Genomic DNA, 26,994 nt, shown 5'->3' with positions numbered 1-26,994 from the left:
CAATCCAAAATTTTTTTTAACAAACATTATTATTGACTTCAGTGATGTTTTCAATTGAAACATTAGCCAACCAATAAAAAATATGTGAAATAAAAGCAAAACAAATATGTGATAAATTTGAAATGAAAAAATCGAAACGAAAAATCGAAACAAACATAATCGAATTTCACATTAATTGTAAAAAAAACAAATTTTTGAAAAAATAAAACAGTTACAAAAGCACTTTTACGTGCCACGCAAATTTTAGTTTCATATCATAACAAGAACAAAACTCGCAAAACGAAAGTGAGGCTAAACCGATTGTGTTTAGACTCTTCATTTATTCCTCAGAAACGGAAGACGTAAATAGTTGCTCAACTGTTGCGAATTCTGAGGCAGCGAAGAAGTCATTTGCGAAACCGTTTGCGACGTCAGCATCGGTTGACTCATGCAAATCGAAGAAAGCGAGTTATTTTGTGACTGCCAAGTGTCCTTTGATGCATCAGGAAGAGAACACTGTTGAGACTTCATTGAGGATTCAGGTGCAAATGAGCTGATTGCACTCAAAGGTGGGAGATGTGAAAGAGGTTTTTGTGGTCCGTCTATCTTTGCTGGTTGGACTGTTTCCTCAGAAAGGCTTTCTGTGCTGCTTTGAACAAAGCTTTTTGCTATTCTGCTTGAATCATCAAAACGCTGTATTTGATTCCGATCAGTGTGAAGTTGCTCGTTCTGTCTTGTTTCTTTCTCATTTTGCATTTTTTTGTGTTCCATTTGTTTAGCATCCTTCATTTGCTGTGCTTCCCTTGAATCTCCAATCCCATTCATCTGCTTCTTTTTCATTTGCAGCTGCTTCAGTGATGCGATTGGCGACGCAGCACTTTTCTTCATCTTTTCTGCAGAATTATCATTTTTATACCCAACACTTGCACTCCGGAACAACTTTGTACTTCTGTTTTCATCTGACAGCTGGGCCTCTCTCCATCCATATTTCATAGCCAGCTTTTGTCCGTCTTTCTTTGCAAGCTCAATTCTCAAATCGCGCAGAATTGACAAGGGCGTCAGATTTGCTGGATGCTTCCCATTTCTAATAAATGGCTGGGATGAAGCCTGAGAATTCAAAGGAGAAACAGGATAAGATAGCTTCTGTGTCAGTGATTGTGTCTGTGATTGAAGCGAAAGTGCGAATGGAAGAAAAGTCTTGGCAGCGATTTCTTGAGACGTGCTTTGTGTTAACGGAGATTGCACATAGACAGAACGAACAGGAGCTGAATATCTGGGAAAATCAATGAAAAAATAAAAATATAAAGTGAATAATAGAAAAATTGGACAATTGATTCAAAAGTTTTGTGTGAATGTTGAAAAAATAGAAAAATATTTGGAATTTTAAAAAAAAAAATAAAGAAAAAATTATTTCTCATAATTCGATAATTGAACAAACTGCTTCAATTCATCCAAAAAGATGACACTTGGAAGACTTTTTGATGAAATAGGAGGAATCAGAGGAAGAGGCGCTGGCATAGGTGTCATTGCTGAAGAAATGGCAAGTGGAATAACAGGTACATGTGATGAAAGCTGAGAGGCTTCAGATTGTGTTGAAGTCTGTGAATGCAACTGCGAAGAAGCAAATGGAGATTTCTGAGTGAATGCTCCTTGTGGTGATGCTTGAATGCTGTTTTGTGCGTTGCGTTTCAGCTGTTGAAGTTGTGAGCGCTGTGTTGATTGTGTGATGCTATCTGAAACAGTATTGCTCTGCTTTATGTTCTGACCCTGTGTCATTATGTAGTAATGGATTGGATTTGAAGTGGAAGGGTTTTTCGCAGAAGGCTGTGGTGATTGGAAATTTAAAAGTGTTGGCAACTGCTTAATATCATTTGCAGATTGCTTAATAGAATTGACATCAGCTGAAGACGGTGACACTGTTGGATTCAACGAGAAATCATTCATCCCGTTTTCATTCTCTTCGGTACACTTCACGTCCAGCGGCTCAAAATGCTCCAATTCAATTGCTTCCACTTCATCCATCAAACTATCTTTCGCTTTCTCTGCTGCACTGTCGTTCCACTCACTCTCACCTTCTTCGTTTATTTCCACATCTCCGTCGAATGAGAACGAAGAGAGAGATGCAAGCTGCTGAAATTGAGACAAGTCTGATTCTTCGGTTTTGCTCGAAATCAGTTCAATTTGCTTGTCGTCTTGCTCGTCTGGATCATCTTCGAATTTCTTCCTATCCATAAATTGCAAAGGAGAACTTGGCTGTTTGAAATCAGAAGAGATGCTGTTCTGAAGAAAGCTGTTTGTTTCATCCAGCATCTTCTCTTCTCTGTCCCATTCGCTCATTTCCATGTCAGAACTGTCGATCCGAAAATTTGATGAACAGAAAAATGATGCTTCGTTATCTTCCCCTTTCACATTCACTTCTTCATCCTTTGCTTTGTTCCATTTCACTTCCGTCATATTTGAATTTGAAGTATTCTTTTCAAAATCTTTCTTTTCATTTGCTTGTTTGTTGTTTGCAGTGTCTTGTTGTGCAGAAGGAGCAAGCATGCACACCCCACCACCATCAGCCATCTTCTTACTCAATTCTGAACTTTGTGCATTTATCATTGAACTTATCAGATCTTCTTCATAATCCAACGAACATTCGGGAAATGACTCTTCAAATTCTGAGTTGTGCTGAAAAGGGAAAGATGATAAGTTATCATAAGCTGAATGATGCGTTGGAATTACAATCGAAGTTTTCTTTTCTCCATTTGGATGATTGGATGACAAAGATTGAGTCGTAATAGGCAATTTTTGTGTTTTCCCTGGTTCTGAATGTTGTTCAAAAGAAATCTGTGAAGGAGATTTTGCATCCAAATCTGCAAATTTCCCATTTTTCTCTCTTGAAAAATCTGTTTTTGTTTCTTTTGTCGCTCCATCTGATCCACTTCTCATTGAAAATTCGCTTTCAAAACTGTTTGTGAGGCTTGAATCGTCACTTGACCTGCTAAAAGTGCTGTTAGAGCGGCTGCAAAGTGAATTGCTTTCAAAGGAATTTGAACTGGTTAAGCTTTCACTGCGACTGATGCTTCCATTTCTGCTGCTGCTATTACTATTGCTAATGCTAATGCTACCACCAAAGCTGTCTTCAGAGTGAGAATCGAAACATTCACTGTTTGTTTCTTCAGCTCCTTTAATTGACTCTCCTTCTTTTCCTTGCTCTCCTTTCTCTCCTTCGCCTTCTGCTCCTTCTCCTTCTTCTCCACACACAACCAACGCCCTGGCAAACGTGTCTGCATTCATTTTCAGCAAGTCATTGAAGAATCTGTCATCACCGTGTGGAATGCTCAGAATTGATGGAGGCAGACCCACCAAATGGAAGAGGCGCAAGTAAATGTCAGGAATGCAGAAGAAGAAAGGAGAAGGTTTTTGGGTGGAGATGAGCGAAAGATGCAGATGACGTGTGGCTCGAGACATACCAACATATGCAATTCTGAATGAGTTGGTGTTTCATTTAAAATAAAGTGATAAATTTTGATGAAAAATAAATATTTGTGAAAATGAATGTGGAAAAAAAAGCCAGAAAATCAAACCTTTTTTCTTCTTCTTTCAACTTTTCGCTTTCTGGTGAATCTCCACGGCAACTAAAGATTTCAATAAATTGTTGAAAAAGAAATCAAAATAAGAATGTTTTAATGAAAATGCAATTCAAAATTATCAATTTGTAAAAAAAAAATAATTCCATTAAGTTTGAATGAATAAGAAAAAACTTTATTCATTTCAAAAAATGCATATATAATACACATATTCACTTCCATTTCCTCTTTCTTTCTTTCTTCTTTTTCACACCTAACTGGCATTGTTCCCTCATTGCACCTCACAATAAACACATGCTCCCACTCCAGCCCTTTCGACTGATGAATCGTCGTAACAGTTACTTTTCCCTCTGGCGGTGCTTCTCCTCCATCGTGTGTTCTCAATGACTCTTCTGCTACTACCCTCTGGAAAATAGTTAAGCCGTGTCGAGGATACGATGTTTGAGACAGTTTTGTCTGGGATTTTGAGCAAATTGCAGATGAAGATGTGAAAAAAGGAGAAGATGGAGAAGAAGAAGAAGAAGAAGAAGAAGGATTCGCATCGTAAACAGACTTTTGGAAGTTTTGATTTTCATCTTCTTCACACAACTTGTCTGTGATCTCATCAAAATGCCTTGCAAGTCGCTCCAACCGCTCTTCATATGGAATGAAACCTTCTTCCACGCCTTCTTCTTCCTCTGACTCAACATCGTCTTCCTCACCTTCTCTGCTCTTCTCCTTCTCTCCATACCCCATCCCGCTCCCCATCCCCTTTGGATTGCTCATTCTCATTCTTGCTCTTTCAATTGCTCTTTCTCTTTCCCTCTCTTTCTCCTTCTCCTTCTTCATCATCTTCGCATACTCCAAGCTCTCCCTCCTCTGTTCTGCTGACAGATGATACCCACACTGGTTAGAAATAAACCTCAGCACCTCCGACGGCTCGTGTGTTTCTGTGTGTTTTCGCGCCTGGTCAATCAAATTTACAAAGGAAACAAGCGAAGCTTGCCTGTTTTTGGGGAAATCTGACCCAGCTGATGCAATTCGTGGTTGTTTTTTGGAGTTTTTCGTTGATTTTTTACTATTTTTACTCGTATTTTCAGAAAAAGATGAAATAGAAGACGAAGATTTCTTTGTTTTGTTTGTTCTTCCTTTTTGTTTGGGGATTGCAAGTGGCGGAACAGAAGCAGCATATTGCTGAGCCATCCATGGTGCTGCAGTGAAAAGAGGGGTCTCTTGCTCCTGTTGTTGTTGTTGTTGCTCGCTTGTATCCAATGTGTTTGATTGCGTGGATGACAAAGAAGAAGAAGAAGAAGATGGTGATGGTGAAGATAAAGAAGTATTGTTCATGATTTTTGGTTTTTTCTTCAAATTGATAATGACTTTGTCTGATTCATCATCGCTATCATCATCTTCGTCCTTCTCCTCCTCTTCCTCCTCGTTGTCATCATCATCATCTCTTCTAACCATTTTCCCATTCATTTTGTGCTCTTTCGCTCTTCTACTCATCAAAAGCTCCTCTTCTTCCTCTGTAAACTCAGCCAAACTCGAATACGACTTCACAGAAACTGCAGGCGAACTTTGAGTCATCATATCACTTTCACATTTGTTCTTTGCATTTTTTCTCAAAGTTTCTTCTTTCTCTTTCTTCTCTTTCTCTTTCTTCTTCTTTTCCTTCTCCTTCTTTCCCGTCTTTTCTTCCTTGTTCATTTCCTTGCCATTTAAATGCCCTTCTTCTTTTTCAATGTCTTTTCGCTTTATTTTCTTAGCAGGGCTGACATTGAATGAATCTTCGGTTATATCAAAAGGAGGCTGTTGTGCTTCAGAAAGGAACGAAGAATCGAGTGGAAGAGGAGGAGAATCATAGCGAGAAGGAGAAAGAGGACTATGAAATGAATGAGAAGAAGAAGAGGAAGAAGAAGAAGAAGATGATGATGATGATGATGATGATGATGATGATGAGGAAGAAGAGGATGATGAATGTGAATGTGAATGTGAATGTGAATGTGTTGGTGAAGGTGATTGTGAAGTGGAAGAAGAGAGTTGATATAAAAGTGATTTGCGCTGTGGAGAAACATGTGAAATGGCATGATGTGAATGCAAAGGAGAAGAAGAAGAGGAAGAAGAGGAAGAAAGAGAAGAAGAAGATTTCTTTGAGAGTGGCGCAGAAGGAGGTGCAAGATGTCTGACAGAACCAGGTGAATTCTTTGGAGAAGCAGAGAAAGAAGAGTTTAGCTGAGAAACTGGCAAAGAGAAAGAGGAAAGAGAAGAAATCGAAGAATCTGAAGCAGAAGACGTTGAAATTGAAGTTGAAAATGGATCAGGAGATGTTAATTGAGCTACAATTTGCGTGTAAAATTGCGAAGTCAATTGAGAAGATTGAGAAAAACCAGGTTGCTGCTCTGAAAGAGAAGCTAGCTGAGATTGTGAATGCTCTGCATTGGCCAGCAAAAGATCTTTGCTTTCGAGCATGTTTGAATCAAATGTGTTTATTTGGTCGTTTTGCTGTGTGAAAAGAATGTTTTGAAGAGAAGAAGAGGAGGAAGAGGAAGAAGAGGAAGAGGAGGAGGAAGAAGAAGAAGAAGAAGAAGAATTTGATGATGTTGCTGAATAATTCCCATCAGAATTGTTTGAAAAGTACTCTTCGATTGACTGTGCCATGGAAGAGGTGACTTCATCAGTGAAGGCAGGAAACGAATGTGCGATTAAATAGCGGCTGGTGGGGAGCAGAGGCTGCTTGAGGAAAGCAGACCAGCGTTTCAGGTAGTTTAATGCTTTGTCGCCAATTTCTGTTGAAATTATTTATTTTGAATGTGAAAGCAAAGAAAACAAAGAAAATAAAATAAAACAAAATTAAAATCAATGAAAACAATTTGAATTTATTAAGATTCAAAAGAAAAATGATGAAAACATAAAAAAAAGAAGATGTTGTCTTTCTTTTTTCTTCTTCCTTTCTTTCGATAAATTAATATAAAAGTTATCCACTCAAAAAAATATGCAAACCTCTTCGAGGCACATTGATGACACGAAGAAAAGACGTGTCATCACTTTCGTTGCAGACAAGACGGCAATACGCAACAAGATCCTTATGCTGATTGTTTGTGATAAAAAAATATGTTTTTGAGAATAAAAAAAGAAAGAGTGAAAAAAAATAATTTGTAAAATAAATAAATAAATATTTAAAAGAAAGAAGAGTAGAAAACATATAGAAAAAGGATAAATTACCAGAAAATTGTAGAATTTATTCAAAAAAAAAAAAAAAAAAAAAAAAAAAAAAAAAAAAGGAAGAACATCTTCAAACCTCTAGCATTTGTCTCTTTATGCTCCCAGTTGCACATGGAATCCCCATTGTCTTCAGACGCTGCACAAAACCAGACAAAATGTTGGCTTTGACTCTGGAAAGAATGGCAACTGATTGATTTGAGAGAAATTATTTAATATTTATTTGTAGAAGGAAAAAAAAAATTAGAGGGAAATTCATAAGAAATGAGAATTAATGAATACATAAACGCAATTAAAAATGAAAAATTTAATTTGCATTTCAATAATTCCATTAATAAAGCATTATAACAATAAAATTTATCAAAATAATTTGAACATTAAACATATTCCATACTGTCATTAGGAGAAGTTCCATTCATCAGAAGATGATGTATTCTTGATGTCACAAACGCCATCTCTTCTGACTCACTTCCCAAAAGATAGATAGAAGCAAGACTTCCATGGCCATTCAGTGAATATGCCCTGTTATTGTTGAAAATTTTATTTATTGTTAGTTATATATATTTTTTTTTGAATAATGTTTCATTCAATGAATATGTTTATTATGAAAATAATAATGACAATTAATTTTAAATATTAACAAATAAATAAATAAATTAATAAATAAATAAATAATAAATCAAAAGGAATTATTATTGAATCAATTAATCAAGCCTTAAATCCTTATCTGTTCTGTGCTTGTTTGTTTCAATGAGGCATCTCGTCAGCTGCACAATCACATTGGTGCTTCGATAGTTGACAAGAAGAGTGCATTGCTGATAACTTCAATCACATCAAAAAAAAAAGAAAAGAAAAGAAAAGAAAAGAAAAGAAAAGAAAATAAAATAAAATAAAATAAAATAAAATAAAATAAAATAAAATAAAATAAAATAAAATAAAATAAAATAAAATAAAATAAAATAAAATAAAATAAAATAAAATAAAATAAAATAAAATAAAATAAAATAAAATAAAATAAAATAAAATAAAATAAAATAAAATAAAATAAAATAAAATAAAATAAAATAAAATAAAATAAAATAAATATAAAGAAATAAAAAGAAATGAAATGAAAAAAACAAATTTTCTTCTTCCTTTCCAACTTACTCCTCTCTTTTTTTCATCCTCTTTCCACACTTTGGAAAATCGTTCTTAAACTTCGAGAAAACTGTGTGAGAAGCACCCCGAAACGAATAAATAGATTGATCATCATCACCAACCACTGTCAATCTACAGGGTAAATTTGGATCAGCTGCAAAAAGCGAGGAAGACTTGGCTGAATACGAAGGGGAACGAGAAATGTTGGAGGATTCCTTTGTTTTGGTTGTTGGCAATGATAAAGAAGATGATGATGATGGTGCATTTGATGAAGAAAATTGGAATGAATTAGGTAAAAGTGTGGCTTCTTGCTCTTTCACTGAGAAGTTAGACGATGAAGTTGATGGCAAAGAAGATATTTCCTTCTGCATCTGCTTGTCATGCGAAAGGAGAAGAGGTGGCGGGTTTTCGAGCTTAAAATTGCGACTACCGCGATATTTGTTATGTGAAGAGTCAAAATGCCCTTCAGAATAATCCAAATCTGAGGAGTTTGTTTGAGTTCTGCTGGAATATGTGTCTTGACTGTCGAAAAAACATGAGGGAGATGGAAGAGAACAAGCAGAGAAAGAAGAAGAAGAAGAAGAAGATGATGATGATGATTGCTGTGGTTGCATAGCCGAATTAAAAGCATTACTGTGATAACCATTACCTGACCGCTGTTTATTAGTGCCAGCTTGTTCGTTCACTGAAGACTCAATCCACTCTTCCTCCATCATTCTTTCATCAAAGCCATTCATGTCAAACCCACTTTCTGAGCCTGTTTCATTCATCTGTGCTTTTTTCCCTGTTCCTTTTCCATTCAACTTTATCTGAGCATTCCTCGAACACCCACCGCCATCAAGTTGCCATCCAACCTCGTTTTCCTTCAGCCATTCTTCTGCTGCCTCACTCATCATCATATCTCGACAGTTCCTCTCCCACCTCTGCATCTCCCGCACAATCAGCTGCACAAGTGTGTATTGCATCAGAGACGTGTCCTGGAACTCATCCACCAGCACATAGCGAATGGCTGCCCCGATTTCCTGTTCAGCGATGTCTTCTCGTTTGATCAGCAGCTTCACACACAAAGTTACCATGTCCACAAAATCGATCTTGGACTCTCTTTGAAGGCATTTTGTGTAATGTTCGAGCGCAAACGCAGGAAGCGAATTGACTCGGGAGCGGTTGACTGTTTGCTGGGGACTGGGAATTTGTGGTGTTGTGCTTTGAGAAGAAGAAAACGATGTTTGAAAGGAAGATTGGTCAGCTTCAAATGATTGCTGCATTTGCTGCTCTTTTGAGATGATGTCTTTGTTGTTCATTGGATCTTCTTTGGATTTCATTCGGATGACTTGTCGAAGCAACGCTGATGCGTCTTCAATTGTGTCATTATCCCCTGAAAAAATTATTTATCGTTTTTAAATGACAAATAATTATTAAATAATGAAAAATTAAAGTGTGAAGGTGATTTTTCATATTAAATAAAGCAAGAAAAATAAGAGAGTTAATCACACCAAAATCCATTTTGTATATGCTTATAGCCTCTTTCATGATCTCTATCTGTCTTTTTCTATCAACAACTCCAAAAGAGTTACGAGATATTCCCACATCTTCCAAATGCTTCACCAACACAGAAAGAGCAAAAGAATGAAAAGTCTTAACTTGAACTTCATTTACTGGAGATGTAATAATTTGAGAAAGCTGGTCTTTCATGTTTTTTGCTGCACGAGTCGTAAATGTAATAGCCAAAATTGATGAAGGTGGAGTCATTGAAAGCAAATATGCAATACGACAGCACATCGTTTTTGTTTTACCTGCACCAGCTCCGGCGAAAATGATCAAAGGTTTATCTGCATCCATCATAACAGCAGTTCTCTGATACTTGTCAAGCTGTTGAGCTTCAAATATGTAATGCAAATACGGTGGTACTTGAATATTATTCATTTCTAGTCTATCGCTTTGAATTGGATTTGTTATTCTAATTAAAGACTGTACATTGGAAGGAGAGCTATCGTCATTTTTACAAGAAAAATTTGTTTTTGAAGAGAAAATCTTTTTATCATCAGCAGAATTGAATTTATGATAGCTCGATTTATTCACTACATTATTTCGAAATGAAACGTATTTGTTTGTCGCTCCATTCATTTGTGTTTCTTTAAAGAATTTATTAAAGAAAGAAAAATTCAAAATAATAAATAATTAAAATTTCAAAAGTAATACAAAATAAAATGATAAGCATATGTACAAAAGCATTGCAAACATTTATTATTATTTGATAATTATTTGAGAAACTCTATTCAAAATGTATTAAGTCTTAAAACAGGAAAATTCAAAATGAAAATGGAAAAATTAAAGTAATGGGAAGGATCTTTTCCTCCTTTCCTTCATTATAAAATAGGTTTTTCATCGATAACGAAAATAAAATAATCTAAAGGTTATAAAATATGAAAATTAAGAATTCACTTATTCTAAAATAAATAATAAATAAGTTATTTTGCAATTAATTAATTGCTTTGTAAGGATTTCTTTTTCGTTTTCTAACAAGAATTACAATCACCGATACAACAATAACAATTGCAACAAAAGCTACAATGGCAATCACTACTATTGCCCATGCGGGAAAAGGATTGTTCTTCGGTTTATCAGAAGGAAGAGAATAATCATAAGTGCTGGTAAAGCCCAACAACTTCAGTCCCCCTTGAATATCTTCTATTCTCATGAAATACTTCCACAGAATTTCGCTTCTTGAGTTCTCAATCATCGCCACAATAGGGCCCTGGTCAATAGCCAGATGATCAGTCGCCACCCAGCCTTCATGCTCGTCGTTCAAAGAGTCCACAAACCCGTATTTTTTCCACATTTTCTGTTTCCTTTCCGGATTCTCATACAATTCCCTGGCAACTTTCAGTGCTTCGTCCTTCAAATACACCACAGAAGAAAGCGCTGCCGTGGGAGCAATGGTGCCCTGATCGTTCGTGGGACTCCACGCGCCATAGCCCTTGTTATAAGTGTCACAGGCAGTCAGTCCCCACAACTTTTCCGAGTATCCTTTGAACTTCTTCGGGTTTTCCAAGCAATAAGCTCGATTGATCTTCGCGTGCGCCAAGTTCTGCTCCTCATAGTCTGCATATTTGTCCTTTAATCCTCTTGGGCACAGGCCAAGAAACGAGTAATGCGTGAAAAATAGCGGCCCGCCTGACGGCTCTCCAAGAGGAAGTGTAATTCCATAGTACTTGTTCCCATTAACCATCTGACCATTTCGAGCAAAACCTTCGTGGTAGACAGTTGCGTTGATTCCGTGTGTCTGTGAGCTGGCTGCCAATAGATAAGCCATTAGCCCTTCGTTCCATCCTTGAATCTTCATGTTCTTTTTCCACCCAACATTTTTGCTCCAATGCCAGAATAATGCATTTTCTTTGCCTTCTTTTGTATACCAATCCCATTCAACATCATTCCATAATGAAGAAATGCGTTTTCTAAGATCTTTTTCTTCTGGTGAATTTCCACCAAAATAAGAGCATGCAGTCAAAAGTCCCTGAAATAAGAAAGATGTCTCAACTAAATCTCCTCCATCATCATCAGGATCAAATGGAATTGTCTTTCCTGTTTCTCCATTCATCCAGTGCGGATATGCTCCATGGTATCTTTCGGCTTTTTCCAAAAATTTAACCATTGTGAGAAGATGACGAACGCCATTATCACGAGTTATCCATCCACGATAAACACCAGAAATAATTACCATTATCCCAAATCCTGTTCCACCAACCGTCACTGTATTTTCATCATTTGTTGACGTTGATGCTGCTCTTTCTCGTGCCATCTTTGAAATGGGGTGCGCATAATCATAAAAATATCCAAATGTTTGCCTTGAAATGATTTCAAGCAATTCATCGTCTCCTATCAAATTTGTTTTATTATTTTGAAAGTTTGTAATTTGGCATCTGCATAAACTTAGGAAAGTTGATGAAAGAAATAGCACTTCAAAAATAAACATAAAAATTTATTTTTTGTGAAACATTATAAATTTTATATGGATCTTATAGAAAAAATAAACCAGAAAAAAATATCACTTTAAATAGTCGAACAGCATAAATTATCAAAAAATAACATAATTATTGTCCAATATTTCTTTTTGGAAAGTGAACATTAATGAAAAAATATATAATAAAAATTAAAGTTAAATTTCATGATTCAGAAAATACACTTGCTTTTGCTTCATCTCCTGAATAGTTATTATCTTTGCATTGAATATCATCTGCATCTTGCATGATTTGTGGAACATTCGCTTCATCGTCTCCTTCTCCATCTCAATAATCATCGGGAAATGCAGCTTCTGTTGGTTTGCAAGTGGCAACATTCCTCACAAATTCTGGGAATAGTATATCATTTTCTCGCTGAAACAGTAATTAGATTTAAAAAATAATTTATCTTTTTTTTTTTCAATTCAGCATGGAGCTTTTGGTCATCGAAATTGATAGCAGCATTCTTCAATCATATTTGTGCATACTCCTGTTTCTGAATTTTTAAATTCGTATTTGTGACAGACTGTCAGATGTTTGTAACCATATTCAAGACCTGTGCGACAAGTGGAAATTTTTGTCAGTTGCTGACACAGGTGACCGACATATTCATTTTTCTCTTTTGATCAAAAATAACTTTTTTTGAATTCTGATTATTTTCTTCATTTTTGTAAAAAAATATTTTTTTTAATAAAGATGATTATTAATAATAAAGTTATTTTGAAAAAGAAAAAAACAATTTAGGAATATAAATAAAAATAAATAATGAAATGTGAACCAAGTCAATTATGGTTTTGTGACAAGATCAGTGAAACTTGGAGTTTTAAATACCACTGGAAGTCACTTCTGTCACTGACTTATTGTTTTGTCAATGACATGAATGAGTTTGAAAAGGGAACAGAACATAAAAATAACAAATTTTGAATTTGTAATGTTTCTGATTTAACTTTTTTTGTCAGTTATTGCCAAAACTTTTCTTTTTTAATTTTTTGAACCTTCATTTTTCTATGAAAGAAACAAATACTAACTTATAAAAAGTGACAATGATAATAGGTGGTAGTATGATTTTGTTTTAAACAAGATGTTGGTTAGAGGCATATTCGTTTTTTCACCATTAAACATTTCACTATTAACTTTTCTTATCTTTTATTGAGATCCATATGTAGAAAATAACAACAAAAGGAAGTAATAGTATCTCCTTTTTTTGAAAATGAGTTGAAATTATTAAATACTTGTTCAGGATTATCGACAAAATCACAGATGAATATTGATTTTTTTAAAAAATGCAGTTGCAAGCTTTTCCTTTTCTAAAATGGGAATGCGGGGATAAATATTTGATGAGATCAAAACTGCTGCAAAGCATAATCAGAATGTATTGCAATAATTAACTCATGTGAAATGAATCAATTGTGTATTCAGAAATTTACGTTTAAAAATATCTTTGATTCCCTTTGTTTGAATGAGTTATCTCCTTCGAAGTATACGCTATAAACCGCTTTATTTGTTAGTTCAGAACTCTACACACTTATTTCTATGCAACAGCTGGCAAAATAATATATTTTCTAATATTCAAATATTCTGAATTCTTAACCTCTGAAGTTCATTTCGCAAATACCACTTCTTCTTTCCCCGCTCTGGTTCATCTTCGTTTCAAGTCTGCTTTCTCACTTTCATAACAGCAAGATCTAGTAAGAAAACATATTGATCATATGAAAACAAATAAAAATGCTGAAAGAAAGAAAAACATTTGAAAAGAACAAAGGAGATTCAGCGTGATGAAATGAAAATATCATACAAAAAAATAAAAAGTGAATACAAAATTTTCAAAACAATTCTTTTTGAAGAAGATAATTATTCAATGTCTTTAGATATTGAGTTCTGAATGCATAAATATGATGATGAACAATTATGTTTGTCAGATTTTCTTTTTGAACCTTGAAGAGGTGTTGAAGTTTCACTTCATTTTTTTTTTTGAAAAAATAAAAAATGGATCATATGATAAACTTTAATGATTGTTTTTTATTCTGTGAAATGATAAAAACGAATTATCAAATTTTAAAGTGATAAAAGACAAGTTGTTGACCTTTCTTCGGCATCATATAATTATCAAGAACATCCAACGATATTTCATTAATCATTGAGTATTCTGTTTATCACTTCATAATAATCATTTCCTGCTCTTTGCACTTGAGCAATGCTTTTGATTAGCCCAATATTTCCTTCGCTCAATAATTTGAAAGATGATAATAAACAGTTTATATTCGGAGTCATTTCATCAAAACAAGAAGTTCTTTGTTTCCACTTCATTTTTCTTCCATTTCACACTCTTTGTCAGCTTTTCCAATTCTCTTGTCACCTCTCTCGAAAAATGCAGTTCATTCACAATCACGTTTTCCAAGCTTTTGTCAGTGTCTAATCTGTAGATCAAAAACGCCCAAGCAGACTGATAGGCAAGACCAGTTAGGTTACGATGTTTTTGGCGATATTGGATTATTTCTTTAAGTTCATTCAAATAAAGTTCTCTTTTCACTTTCTATGCAAAAAATTAGAAAATATAATTTATTAATCAATCAATAAATAAATTAACAAACATTCCATTAAATAATATTACTCAATGCAAGCAAAGCAATTTCCACATTATTTTGCGTTTTCTCATTTTCTTCTGTATCCAATGCAACTTTCAGAAGACAAGGCATGCGAATAGAAATATAATCTTCTGATACAAGACCATTTGAAAGCAGCAAATAACATTCACAAAGATCAACCAAGAGCTTTTCATTCTTTTTTTCTTTCTTCTCAACTTCTTCAACAATCATCTTTTTCAAATCTTTTATTTAGTGAATATCTTTCAAAGTGTCAAAATCAAACATTCTTCATCGCGTAGTTATCCAAGAAGCTTCAATAACCAAATGGTAATTTTTCCGTCATTTTCTTTTCTTCAATCTTTTTCCTATTTCATTGAACAATTCTTCTTTGAAAACAGATATCAGTTTCTTTATGATTTTGTCATCCATCACTTCATTAATGTCAACATTTATTCGTCTGCGTTCACAGCTGCTTCATTGTTTAATATAGAAAACTATTCAGCACAAAAATTTTCCAAACATTTAATTCTTATTTTCACGATAACAAGCGCAACAGCAGTTTCACACCACTTTCTAAATCTACGTAATTCTGGTTCATTGTTATCACAAAAATATATCAACCAGAAAATAACTGAAATAGTCATTAACAGTTTATTGGTAAATTTTCAGATAGAAGAAATTAAAAAAATGAATATAAGATTCAGCGAAAAGATAATCCTATCTCATACCACTCTCCACAAACACGTCTCAATTGATGAAATACAATTAAAAAACAGATAACATCTGTAATGGATGTTTTTATGGTAAATTTGATCATTATGTATCTGAGAGAAATAAATAATACAATAAAACAAATAAGACGGATCAAATAGGATAATTTCAATCGATATAAAAACAATAAGTTTTTGTTTTTTCAAATTAATTTAATTAATAAATTAAAAAAAATTATTTTTGGAACTGACAGCAACAAAAAATTGTATGTCGTGTCCCATAGGTCTACCTTATTCATTCAAGCACTTATTTTCTCCCCACCCATCACTGAAAATTGTTGAAACTTTTTGAAAATTGGCTTCATTTATGGGGATAAGAGTCTCCTATTTTTTTTTTTTTGTTGGCACTCTGATAATCAAACATTTTCCGATTTCATCGTTTTCTTTTCTTTCCGCTGAACCAAAAAGTCAAATTCGTTTCTTCTTTTTTCCTTTGTTGCACTTTCTTTTTCTCAGAATTGCCTCATCTATTTCCACAACACATTCTTCTTCTCCAAGAACTAAACTTCCTCTCAACATTCGAATTCCGATTGATGCTCTTAAAACAGAATACCAATAACTGACAGTGTTTATTCAAACAACAGTCAAATATGAGCATTGATCAATTCGAATTTGACTCCAGAAATTCAAATAAATATTAAAAATCGAATGGATTTTAAGATGACTTCAATGAAAAGATGTATCCTTCAAATATGAAATGAATTTGTTGCATGCTGAACATCTCCATGATCGATTTGTTTCATCGACTGTTGTTAATTTCACATATCTTCTACAAGATGGACATTTTTTCGTTTCATCAAAGTTGATGACATAATTGAACCACTCCCAACTCTTTTCTAAATTTTGAAAAAGCTTGTTATTATTTTCATCATCTAATATCTTATCAGGAACAAGAGACATGGGCGAAAAATTAATTAATAAGCATTCGATTATTTTTGTTAAAAATACTCATATTAACAATATTTCCACATTTTTTGCACAAAAGAAATGAATTTATAGTGGAACTTTTGAATTTTTCAATAAAATTTTCTGTTTTTGTTTCCGATTTTTAAATGCACATATCAATTGATAATTTCTTGTAATCATATTTTCTGTTGTTTTTAAACAAAATATTTCAGTATAATATTGTTCGGAAAAGAGAGTGCTTTCCCAATTATTTTTTGTATGAAAAAATAAAGAAAAGAAAACAAGATTTATTAATGTGCAAATTAAAACTTGTTTATTTTTGATAGATCGCAACAAATAAAATTTTATTTTGACAAAAGATTACCGTCTCCTTTTTTTCTCTTCAAAGAAAATTATACAAACAATCAGGGGTCAACCATCTTGTCCAACACATCCTCTGCTTCACGATTCTTTTGCCTCAAAAAATGAACTGAAAAATTGATTTATGTGTTTGATTGAAGTGTCTGTTGACTATAAAAGGTGTTAATAACTTGTGATGTGGTAAATGTGAATGAAAATATTTCAAATATATCATTGCGCCATCAGCCCAATGACATAACCAAGAAGAAAAGCAAGCAAATAAGTTGTGATGCTGAGACAGAAATATCGAAAAAAGAAAGGAAATAGTTGAGAACGTCAAAAAAGTCAAAGTCAAGAAGAAAATTGAACAAAAACATAAAATTGAGTCAAAACTTCAACTGAAAACAAACGTATTAAGTCAAATACTTCATTCTAAAACTTCTGGTTGGAAAAATACATAAACACAACATTTACAAAAATTATTGAATTGAATTGAATTGAAAAATGAATATAAAGGATTTTGAGAAAGGTTGAGGCACAACAACAATGGAAACAATCTCTGGTTCATATTAAGGCAAAGCTATCCCGACTCTTCTCTTTTGAGAAGATACTGCAAAAATGTTCAATTGGGAGGATCTTTCATTTTGCAAATAAACTTATTTTCAAGGAGCAAAACAATTCCATCAGCACTTTTATCAGATGAAAGTTCTTTCATATTATTGTTCTTTCTGATTTCTGGTGATCATTCTCCCCTCCCTCTCATCTTCCTTTGTTTTCTGAAGCAAGCGCATCCATATTATCCGTCCTGATCAACAGCCTTCTATCCCGCATCAAGCAACCCCATTTCAGCAACATCCTTAACAATTTCCGATTTATCTTCCCTTTTCTGATTTTTCTTTTGCTTTTTCTTCCTTTTCTTGAGTTTAATCTCTTCTCCTTCTTCTCTTACTTCTTTCACCACTTTTCTTTCTTCTTCCATTGTTCTCTTCATCCCCTGATCTTCTGAATCGTCTCCAATCATCGAAAAATGGATATTTGGTGCTGAACATATCCCAATATAATATTCTGTTGGATTTCCATTTCTTCCATCATCAGAAGCTTCTCCACCCAACTCATCCAATCCAATCTCCGAACCACCCCTCTCATCCCCAATTTCATCAATCTCTTCCACTTGCTTCCGTTTCTTCCCCTTCCTTCTCTTCCCCCTTTTCACTTTTCTATCTCTTTTTGGTAAATTTCCATCACCCTTTCCACCTGTAAAAGAACCGCTCTCCATGTTTTCATCCTTTTCACTACTCAGAAGCGAGGCAACTGTATGTATTTCAACATAATTCACTGGCACAACCTCTACAACTTCTTCTTTATCGAATTTATTCTCAATAATTTCTTTATTCTCGTATGGATGGAGTTCTTTACATTTCTCTGATAGAATTCCTATCTCATTTCCAGTTTCTTCATCCAATAAAACTTGCAACTTATCTTCCTCCTCAACTCTTTGCGTAATATCTTCTTTTCTCCATTCCCCTCTTCCAACATTCTTTGATTCTTCAATATCTCCATCTTCAACCCTCCTTCCGCCTCTGTTCTGCTTCTTTCTCATGAGCACAACAACCACAACAATCACAAATAGTAGAATCACAATAACAACAATGCTCCCAATAAACGCAAACAGGCTCCATTCAATTTTGTTATCTTCCTCAGGTATTCTTTCGTCATCCTTCACTTTAACACTTCTATTCTTCAGAATGATAGAATCAGTGGATGATGGACTATTTTTATCTCCAAACAGAATGTACACACTCACTTCCACCTCTTCTCCACAGTTGCTGACGAGATCTTTTCCCACGCTCCCTTCAACTTCTCTTTCCGTCAAAAACCCATTTGTTTCAAAATTGTGCTTTTCAATCTCTTTCTCTTCTCCCTTCCTCTTAACAACTGCGAATGATAGATTGCATGGAACAAGAAGCAATCCTTTGAATATCAATTTTATTTTATCTGTCTCTTCCTTTGCTTCCACACTCTCCAACACAGGAATGAAGAATGATGATTCTCTCTCAGAAATAATCCCTTCAAAATTGCACCCTTCATTCAACATCCAAAGTGATGTGTTATCCTTCCATCTATCTCCTCCTTTCAAACTCATCACATTCAATGTTCCAGAATCTGTGCAGATGATATTTCTTCTCATCGATGGATACCTTTCAATTGATGGATTATTGCTCTCAAATAACCCCATCTCAATTGTCACATTTCCTCCATTCATTGTTATTCCACCATCTGGCGAATTTGAGATTGTTGTATCTTTCATAATAATAGAACTCTTCAAAACATCCACAAGAGAACCTTCCCATTTGCACATCTCTTCCACTTCATTCAAATTCTTTTCATTTCTTTCCTTAGAACTCCCATCAAAAACGCAACTGTCCATTTTCACATCCAAACTATTCTCCACTTTCATCAATTTCCCTTTTGTGGTCTTTGAACCGACTCTACCGATTGTACAATTTGCCAATTGCATTGTCTTTTTCATTGACAAGCAAGATATCAATGATTCTTCATTTCCAACAACTGATATATTTTCTGTATTGAAATCCTTTATTGTTAATTGTCCACATTCGTTTATATTTATCAGAGAAGTTTTAATTGTTGAATTGCAAATTGTAAATGAATCGATTACTGATGAAAGTAGTGATGAAAGATATAATGCAGATTTATGAAGAATGAGATTTGATATTGTGCATCTATCAAGTTGTAATTCTCCTTTTTCCATATTGATAATGTGAAATCGAATGTTTGCTAATACAATATTTCCTTCTCCAGCCGATTGTTTTGAGTCAAATGAGCAATTTATTATCTCAAGAATTCCTCCTTCGGGTGATATCAGTGATTCATGTGAAGAGATGAAATTCGAATTAAACACAAAATTCACTCTTTCCAACGAAACTGTTCCTGTTGTTGAAATCAAATAATCCTTTGTTTTTCCAATGTTTGATTTCACTTCAACTTCACACAAGTCTCTGCTCTTCGAACTCAGACTCATCTCCTCCAGATTCATTTCTTTTCTAATCACACTCTTTTCAACAACAATCATAATACTCATGAAATCTGAAGTCAGATGAATCAGTCCATGATCAATTGAAAAACATGGAAGTGTGTTTGTTCCACATTGTCTCTCATTCAATCCATTCACGCTGCTCACAATAATTGTGTCACTTTGATGAATCGTTACAAATCCAATAAGATCTGTGTTAATTGAATGCTGACATTCATCAATTCCGTAAATGGCATTAATTCGTGAATAACGATTCTCTCGAAGATCAAATTGAAATTGGGTTTCATTGATCTGCGATGTGATGTTGAAACATTCAATGAAAATGTCATTCCCCACGCTTGCTGTGTTCGCACTGAACTTCATCCCCACAAATGTGAAATTCAAATCCCCTCTTTCCTTTGTTGCCAAATACACTCCTCCTCCTTTCCCTGTGGAGCCACTGCAGCTGCATTGACTGATTGTTGAGACAACCATTTTCATCGATCCAGATGCACCCAATGCAAAGAATATAGCCCCTCCTTTTTCACTTGTTTCTGCTTTGTCTTCTGTGATGTTGCTCTCATTCACAACCAAACAAAACCTTTTCTCACTCTTTGACTCCAAAATGCTTGGCCCATTGTCACTTCTCTTCACTCCTGAAAATGATGAATTATTAATATTGAGACTCATTTCCTCACACACTTCATTAATCTTTGTTGTTAATTCAGATCCTTTGATCAGAAGAAGACATCCTCCGCTTTCATTCAACAATTTCACTCGAACATTCTTCAACTGGCAAGAAACTCCAGCATTGTTAATTGCAAAAATGCTATTTCCAACATTGCATGATTCAATTGACAAATCATTCACTTCCACACTTCCTCCAATCACATCCACAAATACACAATCAAATCCATTGTTCACTCCCGCTTCTGAAATAAATGCACATTCAGCTATCACCAAATCACCTCCTTTATTAAAAATTATTGTTTTGGCTGAGTTGTCAAATCCAGTTGTCAGTTGGAGTTGGATATTTGTCAATTCAAGATGATCATCATTTCCCATGAAATATTCCAGTTGACTTCCAACTGCCTTTTCAAAATTCAATATTGCTTTAACATTCTCTTCTCCCATCTTCACACTTTTTTTGATCTGATAATTGGACACATTGAATGAATCTTGAATAATGGTTGATTCTTCAATATGAATTGTTTTATTTCCAATCTCCTTTTTCATGTTTTCCATCCCTTTCCACATTGTGAAGCACGGCTCTTCCCCACTTCCACAACGCTCCACATCAAATCCACTCGATGAGATAAATATCTCAATTGAGCTAAATGGAATGAGGAACATGAATAAATCCTTTTCTTGATGAAAATCATCACTTCCAACAAACAGAGTTTTATCATCCTTCATTGAGGAATAATCAAAGTTGAATGAAGCATTTGTCACGCTTTTGTTCAGATCAGCTGCTGAAATGAACATGTTCTTTCCATGTTCTGCCTCATTTCTCTCAAATATCAAATCTCCTGATAACTCAAACAATGCATCTGTATCTGTCAGAGAAAGAAATACCCCTCCTCCACATTCACTGCACTTGCACCGTTTAAATGTTGTAGTCCCTCCACTTTGTGATGTTGAATCTCCAATAAGAACCTTGCTTGTCGAAGAGGCCAATTCAATCTTTATCCCTCCTCCATTCCCACTTTCGCAAAAGCACCCTTCGATTGTTGTATTCCACACCACAAATATCTCTCCCGCCATCACACTCTTTGCCATCACTACTCCGTCTCCTCCTGTTCGATTCACATTCCGAACTATCACATTCCCAAGCACACTTTCTCCTGATGTTGATCCTGCAGAGGATGGCTCGGCAAATAGAGGTTGACTCATTTTCAAATTTTTTATTTCCACATCAATCATCCTCAACTGAAACAGTGCCATCACAATTATAGATGAAGATATTTCTCTCTCTCCATTAACACTTGAAAAGATCACCACATCCTCCAATGAAAGAGCCCCGCTCCCCACAGACACTACAAACACACTCGGCGATGAGCTTCTTTCTGCGTTGTGATCAATCCCCAAATGCCCCACCTCCAGTTGACCAGAAGATACGCTAAACAGCGTTGTAGAAGAGGTCGAAAGAGAATTTGTCCCAATCACACTCGCTGTCTTCCCTCTCCCAACAACAGAAATCTTCTTTTCGCCAACGCTGATTGTTGTCCCTTCACTCACATGCCTCCCACCCAGCAATGTGATTGCAGAGCTCAGCAGCGCCATGCTCGACCCCACAGCATGCCCCAGTGTCTTGCACGGTGCTGATTCACTCATCCCACACAGATTATTTGAGTCACTTCCTCCAACACCAACATATCTATCTTTCATCCCTTCCTTCAACCAGCCCTTCTTTTCTGTATGCTGATATTTCCAACTACCTGATTGCAAATAAGCATAACACAATCTACTTTCATTGCTGTTTGTTGTGTAACATTCATGAAATGGATTTCCTGAAAAATTAAAAAGATCATAACGATCATAATACATCACATCATGCCCATATGGAGTGGATGCAGATCTGCAATTGCATTCATGAAAAAATAAGAAATAAAAATAATGAACATCACTTGGTACTGCTGTCACGCGTAAGTCAACATTCAACCCTCCTCCATTTGATGGAGCTGAACACGAAATGAATTGGATGCTCCGCATTTTGAATTGAACTGGAACACTTTGACAATTCATCCCTCCACCATATTGTCGTGTAACTGAGCATGAAATGAATGAACACTCAAACATACAAGCACTTTCCCCTTCACCACTTTCCGTTCCAATGCATCCAGATCTGGAAGTATTGAAATCATAAAAGTGAAGTCCTCCCCCCCAGCAGCCTGCTTTGCATTTCTGGAATTTGCAACCACTGATTTTGATACATGTCGAGATCGAACCAACGCTGATTCCTCCGCCTTCATAATCCTGTGACGTGCAAGCATTGAACAAATTATTTTCGATATGAACGGATTTTATCGATATGATCATGACTGCTCCTCCGTCACAATAGGCATTGCATTCGTTGAATGAACAATGTTTTATTGATACAGATGCTGATGACTGACTGTATATGCAGATCGCTCCTCCTGTTGACACTCCGTCCCACCACGATTCAGTTGTACCTGTTGCATTCGAACCATTCCACTCACACCAAATGAATGAATTTACTCCATTGAATGTTTCATTTTGTCTTCCTGGCCTTAACAGATTATCTTCCGTTCCAATAAATTCAACGTTTCTTGTCCTACAACACCCAACGAATGAGGTGTTTAAAACAGTTAAGGAAGCCAATGGGTAATTGAGGGAATGAACAATCCCGCCATCATATACATCGCAGACAGACCAAAATGAGCAACTGCTCATTATACAATTTGTTTGGGAAAAGAAAGTGGTTGAAGGTGAGCATGCATCATTTGCTGTTGAGATATTGAAAAATGTGAGTTTGGAGAGGGATATTAGGGGCATTGAAGGAGATGACAGAAATGGGGCTGATGAGACACAAAAAGAAGAGAAGTGTGATTCGCTCACTGAAATACTCCCTTCAACACCTTCTCCATCTCCATCTCCTTCTCTTCCTCTATCTCTTCCGCTTTCTCTTTCTCCTCCTTTCTCTTCACCTCCACCCTTCTCCCCTCCATATCCCTTCCCTCCAAACAGCCTGCCTGAATAGATCTCTCCCCCTCTTCCCCACCCCTTCAATGTGATATTCGTTAATATCCCAATGCTCCCACAAAGATTAAATGCCCCTGCCTCATTGTCCTTCCCCATCTCCACAAAGCACCCCTTCACCACAACCACACTTCCCTTCCTTCCGCGCACCACACTCCCGCACTCACCCCCAACCAGCCCAATCTCCTTCAACTCAACGGATGAGTTTAATGCACAAACACATCCCTCAATCTTGCTTTTAATATGAACTTTCAACATTTCTTTAAAAAGGTGCATCCGATAATCTCTTGATATTTCTGGTTCAAAGGTCCGATAATACCTTTTGTTTTCCTTCAGATCATGCTGCAAATTGTGTTTTTCGTATTTTCCTTCAATTTCAGTGCTTCCAATGCTGATGCTCGGTTGGAAAGTATTCACGTGTTGCAATAAATATTTGTAATGTATTTTATGCTCTGATGAATTTTTCAGGCATCTGTGTACCTGGGGATGAATAAATATCTTCTCGTTTTCGCACTCTTCTTCAGATTGTTGTTCAATGAAATGTTCGGTTGACTGCGAATTACAGATAAAAATGTGTGCAAGAACTGCTAAAAATATAACCGTTGATCGCATCTCTAACGCTTAATCAATAAAATGAAGAAAAGTTGTTTTTCAGCATTTATTAAGGGCAACAATAAAAAAAAAGCATTCATGTTAAGGAAGTACAAAAAAATATATAAAATTATGTGCTTTAATAACATTCTTGAAAAATATCTCTATAACAAACAACATGTTCAACATTAAGAAAAACAAAATTGTTTGTTATTTTGATAAATCTCAGAAATTATCACAAACATCCTAAACAAATTCGAAACACTCTCAAATAAATAAAACATAAATAATTGTTCTGGAAATACATTTCAATGAATAATGAATCTGTTTTTTCAGTTGAAGACAAATTTTCAATTTGAATGCAAAACTTCTCATTCAAAATCACATTTGGCGAGCTTCTTCAGAAATATTTCTTTTTGTTAAAGCGTGCGTGAAACAAAAATCACACAACATTCATTATTCACATTGAAGGATAAAAAAAATGATAACTGCAAAACAGAACACGAAATATTGAAAACAAAAGTTTTGAATGGAAAAACAAATACAAAAGCAAAAAACTTTTTCAACAGAAATCAACTCAAAAAGGTTCCACATCCTCATTCATAAAACATTCACCACAAATTCACAATTCAAAAATAAATATTCATTTCCATGAAAACAATCTCAATCAAAAGAGGTTGTTTCAACTTTTATCAAAAAATGAAAGCAAAAAAGAAAAAGAAAAAAGAAAAAAGAGCAATCAATAACAGATTCTCTCGCTTTGTTTGGATTCAGCTTAAAGGAAGAAATGTGGAGAAAGAGAATAAATGTGGTTTAAAGTTGTTGGGAGGAGAAAGAAAAAAAGGAGGAGAAGGAGGAGAAGAAGAAGAAAAAGGAAAATAAGAAGAAGTCAATTTGAAGAAAGATAAAACAAAGAAAAGAAAAAGAAAAAATAGAAGTTGCCAAACGCAAAGTGAGAATTGACTAATGGCTCAGAAATTATTCTGATTGTTGCTTGCAAAAAAAAAAAAAAAAAAAAAAAAAAAAAAAAAAAAAAAAAAAAAAAAAAAAAAAAACGAATTATATCAAATCTGAGAAGGATGGACCATAAGAAGATAGTTGAGAAGAAGCCAATGGATAATATTGAAAAGAAATTCAAAAAAATTGAAGAAAAAGGAGAAACTTGCCTTTTAGTGATCGAATCAGAAAAACAAACACACAGAAGAGAATGTTTAAGACAAAGAAGAAATGGTAGAGCGAAAGAAAAACCATCTTTCTATTGGAAGTTCCATTGCTTCAACCAAAATGTGCTTGTGCTGAACATAATCGTTTAATTCATGATCAGTCTGCAAGCAAGGAGCTGATGCTTCTTTCGCATATTCAAAATAAAATGAGAATCTTACTGGAAATCGTTCAATGTTGCTCTTTCTGTGCTTTTGCATGACTGAAAGAATTGATGAATAGATTGCAGAATACCTGCATGCAGACATGAAATTATCCAAAATAAACTCATTGAAACTCAAGTTTTTTTTTTAAAAAAAAAACATTCCGAAATGTTGAGTGAAAGAGATAGAAGTGTTCATCCAGAAGGCAATCCTTTCCGTTTCTCCAGCAGAAATTCAAGAAATAACAGGACAACCAGAAAATGGAGATGGGAAACTATCTGTTTCAGAATGCATCGGGATTAATGGAAAATCCTCTTTTAATGTCTAACTTCAATTTTCATGAGTGTCTCGTATGCTTTGTACGTGCAACGAGGAAGCAGAAGTCAAAGATCAACAAAATCAGATACTGTCGCATGAAGCCCTTGAAGTCGAATGAGAAGTCCATCTGATTGTTGAAATCTGATCAAATGAATTGTTTCAAAAGTCGACGATGATGAGGGGAAAAAAATCTGAGATAACTCAATGTCACTGCGAATTTGAGGAAATTATTCGTATGAACATAAAATGGTAACTTCGTTGCTCCTTCGCGTTGAATATGCACACAAGAAATAAAAATATTGTATCTCCTTTGCTTTGAATGAAAAATTTTTTTGAGAATATCAATAGAATGCTTCATTAAGGAAGAACAAACTGATATCAATCACATTCAGTTTTGAAGTAAATTGAGTTGTCTTCTTAAATATCCAATAAAAACTCCATACAGAAGAGAAACTTTTTTCCAGCAGAAGCAACAGCTGCTTTTCTCCTGTTAACGTTGTATAAACCAAGTTTTTATTGATTTGAGTAGATTTCTTGCCTTTTTTTGTGATAAATATCCTTCCCTTGATATTTCCAGCCACTTTCCAAGTCCAAAAAATATTGCAAACTGCTCTCCCTGCATTAATTTCCAAATTCTATATAATTTTGTGCAGATTCTGTACTTCACAAAATTCCATCTTCTTTTGTCTTCATTCAACAAAACATCAGCTGAATTTGTTTTCACCTCTTGTTCCAAATAAAAATCGTATATCTTGCGTAACTTCATTTGTTTCCCAATGGCTATATAATAATCTGCTCCATTCTCATCGTGTTGCTCCACAAAGCGGAGATTGGCCATTTCAATAATAACTCACATTCCTACACTTTGGAAAGGATACAGATGGAAATATCTTCACAACATATAGAACAATATAAAATACATACACTATGTCTTTTTGTGTTATGAATAAAATTGTTGCATCCCCCTTGGACATCCAATTGACAAAAATCATCAGGCAGAATTTCAAAAACAATTCTTCCCATCATTGTATGTTGTCTCCACAGGAAATAATATTTCTAATTCTGAAGGACAGATTCACTCTCTGTTTTCTCTTTTTGTCAACTGAAATTCCAGTTCAAAAAAGAATAATACGATCATTGAATCCATAACAATAAACCGAAAAGATTAAGCATTCCTTATCTTTGTAATTACAAATCGAAAATTCGACAAATATGTGGGCTGTATGAATGCATATATTTATAGGGCTATTTTGAGTTTTTATTTTTCATCTTATTCTTCTGCAAAATATATATTCAAAATCAATTTTTGTAACTAAACGGTGTTGTTTTCTGAATGCGATGCAATTTAAAAAATGCAGGAGACGAACAACACAAAAAAGTTCACTGGTGTGCAATTGCAGTTGTATATAAATTCTTATTTATTGGATTTTTTTTTGTTTTTTATTGAAGAATTATTAGACGAATTGGAAGATTGCTATGAGGA

General features: G+C 34.8%; 3 protein-coding genes across 3 annotated transcripts; all 3 read right to left on the bottom strand.

Annotated features, from left to right (window-relative positions):
* Nucleotides 1–37: 37 nt before the first annotated feature.
* On the bottom strand, nt 38–9,812 carry MONOS_3092 (putative aTP-dependent DNA helicase PcrA; the record flags this gene model as incomplete). Its single annotated transcript, XM_067873065.1, has 7 exons — nt 38–1,252; nt 1,418–3,451; nt 3,552–3,602; nt 3,808–6,319; nt 6,534–6,621; nt 8,012–9,264; nt 9,383–9,812. 7 exons carry the CDS (start codon nt 9,810–9,812, stop codon nt 316–318), a joined length of 7,305 nt encoding a protein of 2,434 aa, XP_067729737.1. The 3' UTR covers nt 38–315.
* Nucleotides 9,813–9,992: 180 nt separating this feature from the next.
* MONOS_3093 (putative beta-glucosidase) lies at nt 9,993–11,877 on the bottom strand. Its single transcript, XM_067873066.1, has one exon. It carries the CDS (start codon nt 11,860–11,862, stop codon nt 10,369–10,371), a length of 1,494 nt encoding a protein of 497 aa, XP_067729736.1. The 5' UTR covers nt 11,863–11,877; the 3' UTR covers nt 9,993–10,368.
* A 5,430-nt stretch (nt 11,878–17,307) lies between these two features.
* On the bottom strand, nt 17,308–23,496 carry MONOS_3094 (uncharacterized protein; the record flags this gene model as incomplete). The annotated part of the gene is made up of 1 exon (XM_067873067.1): nt 17,308–23,496. One exon carries the CDS (start codon nt 23,494–23,496, stop codon nt 17,308–17,310), a length of 6,189 nt encoding a protein of 2,062 aa, XP_067729735.1.
* Between the last annotated feature and the right edge of the window lie 3,498 nt (nt 23,497–26,994).

This window comes from Monocercomonoides exilis (assembly GCF_001643675.1).
Source record: "Monocercomonoides exilis strain PA203 chromosome Unknown scaffold16-1735695, whole genome shotgun sequence".
Classification (NCBI taxonomy): domain Eukaryota; phylum Preaxostyla; order Oxymonadida; family Polymastigidae; genus Monocercomonoides; species Monocercomonoides exilis.
Note: the sequence above shows the minus strand (reverse complement) of the source record. Positions and strands in the feature narration are given on the sequence as shown.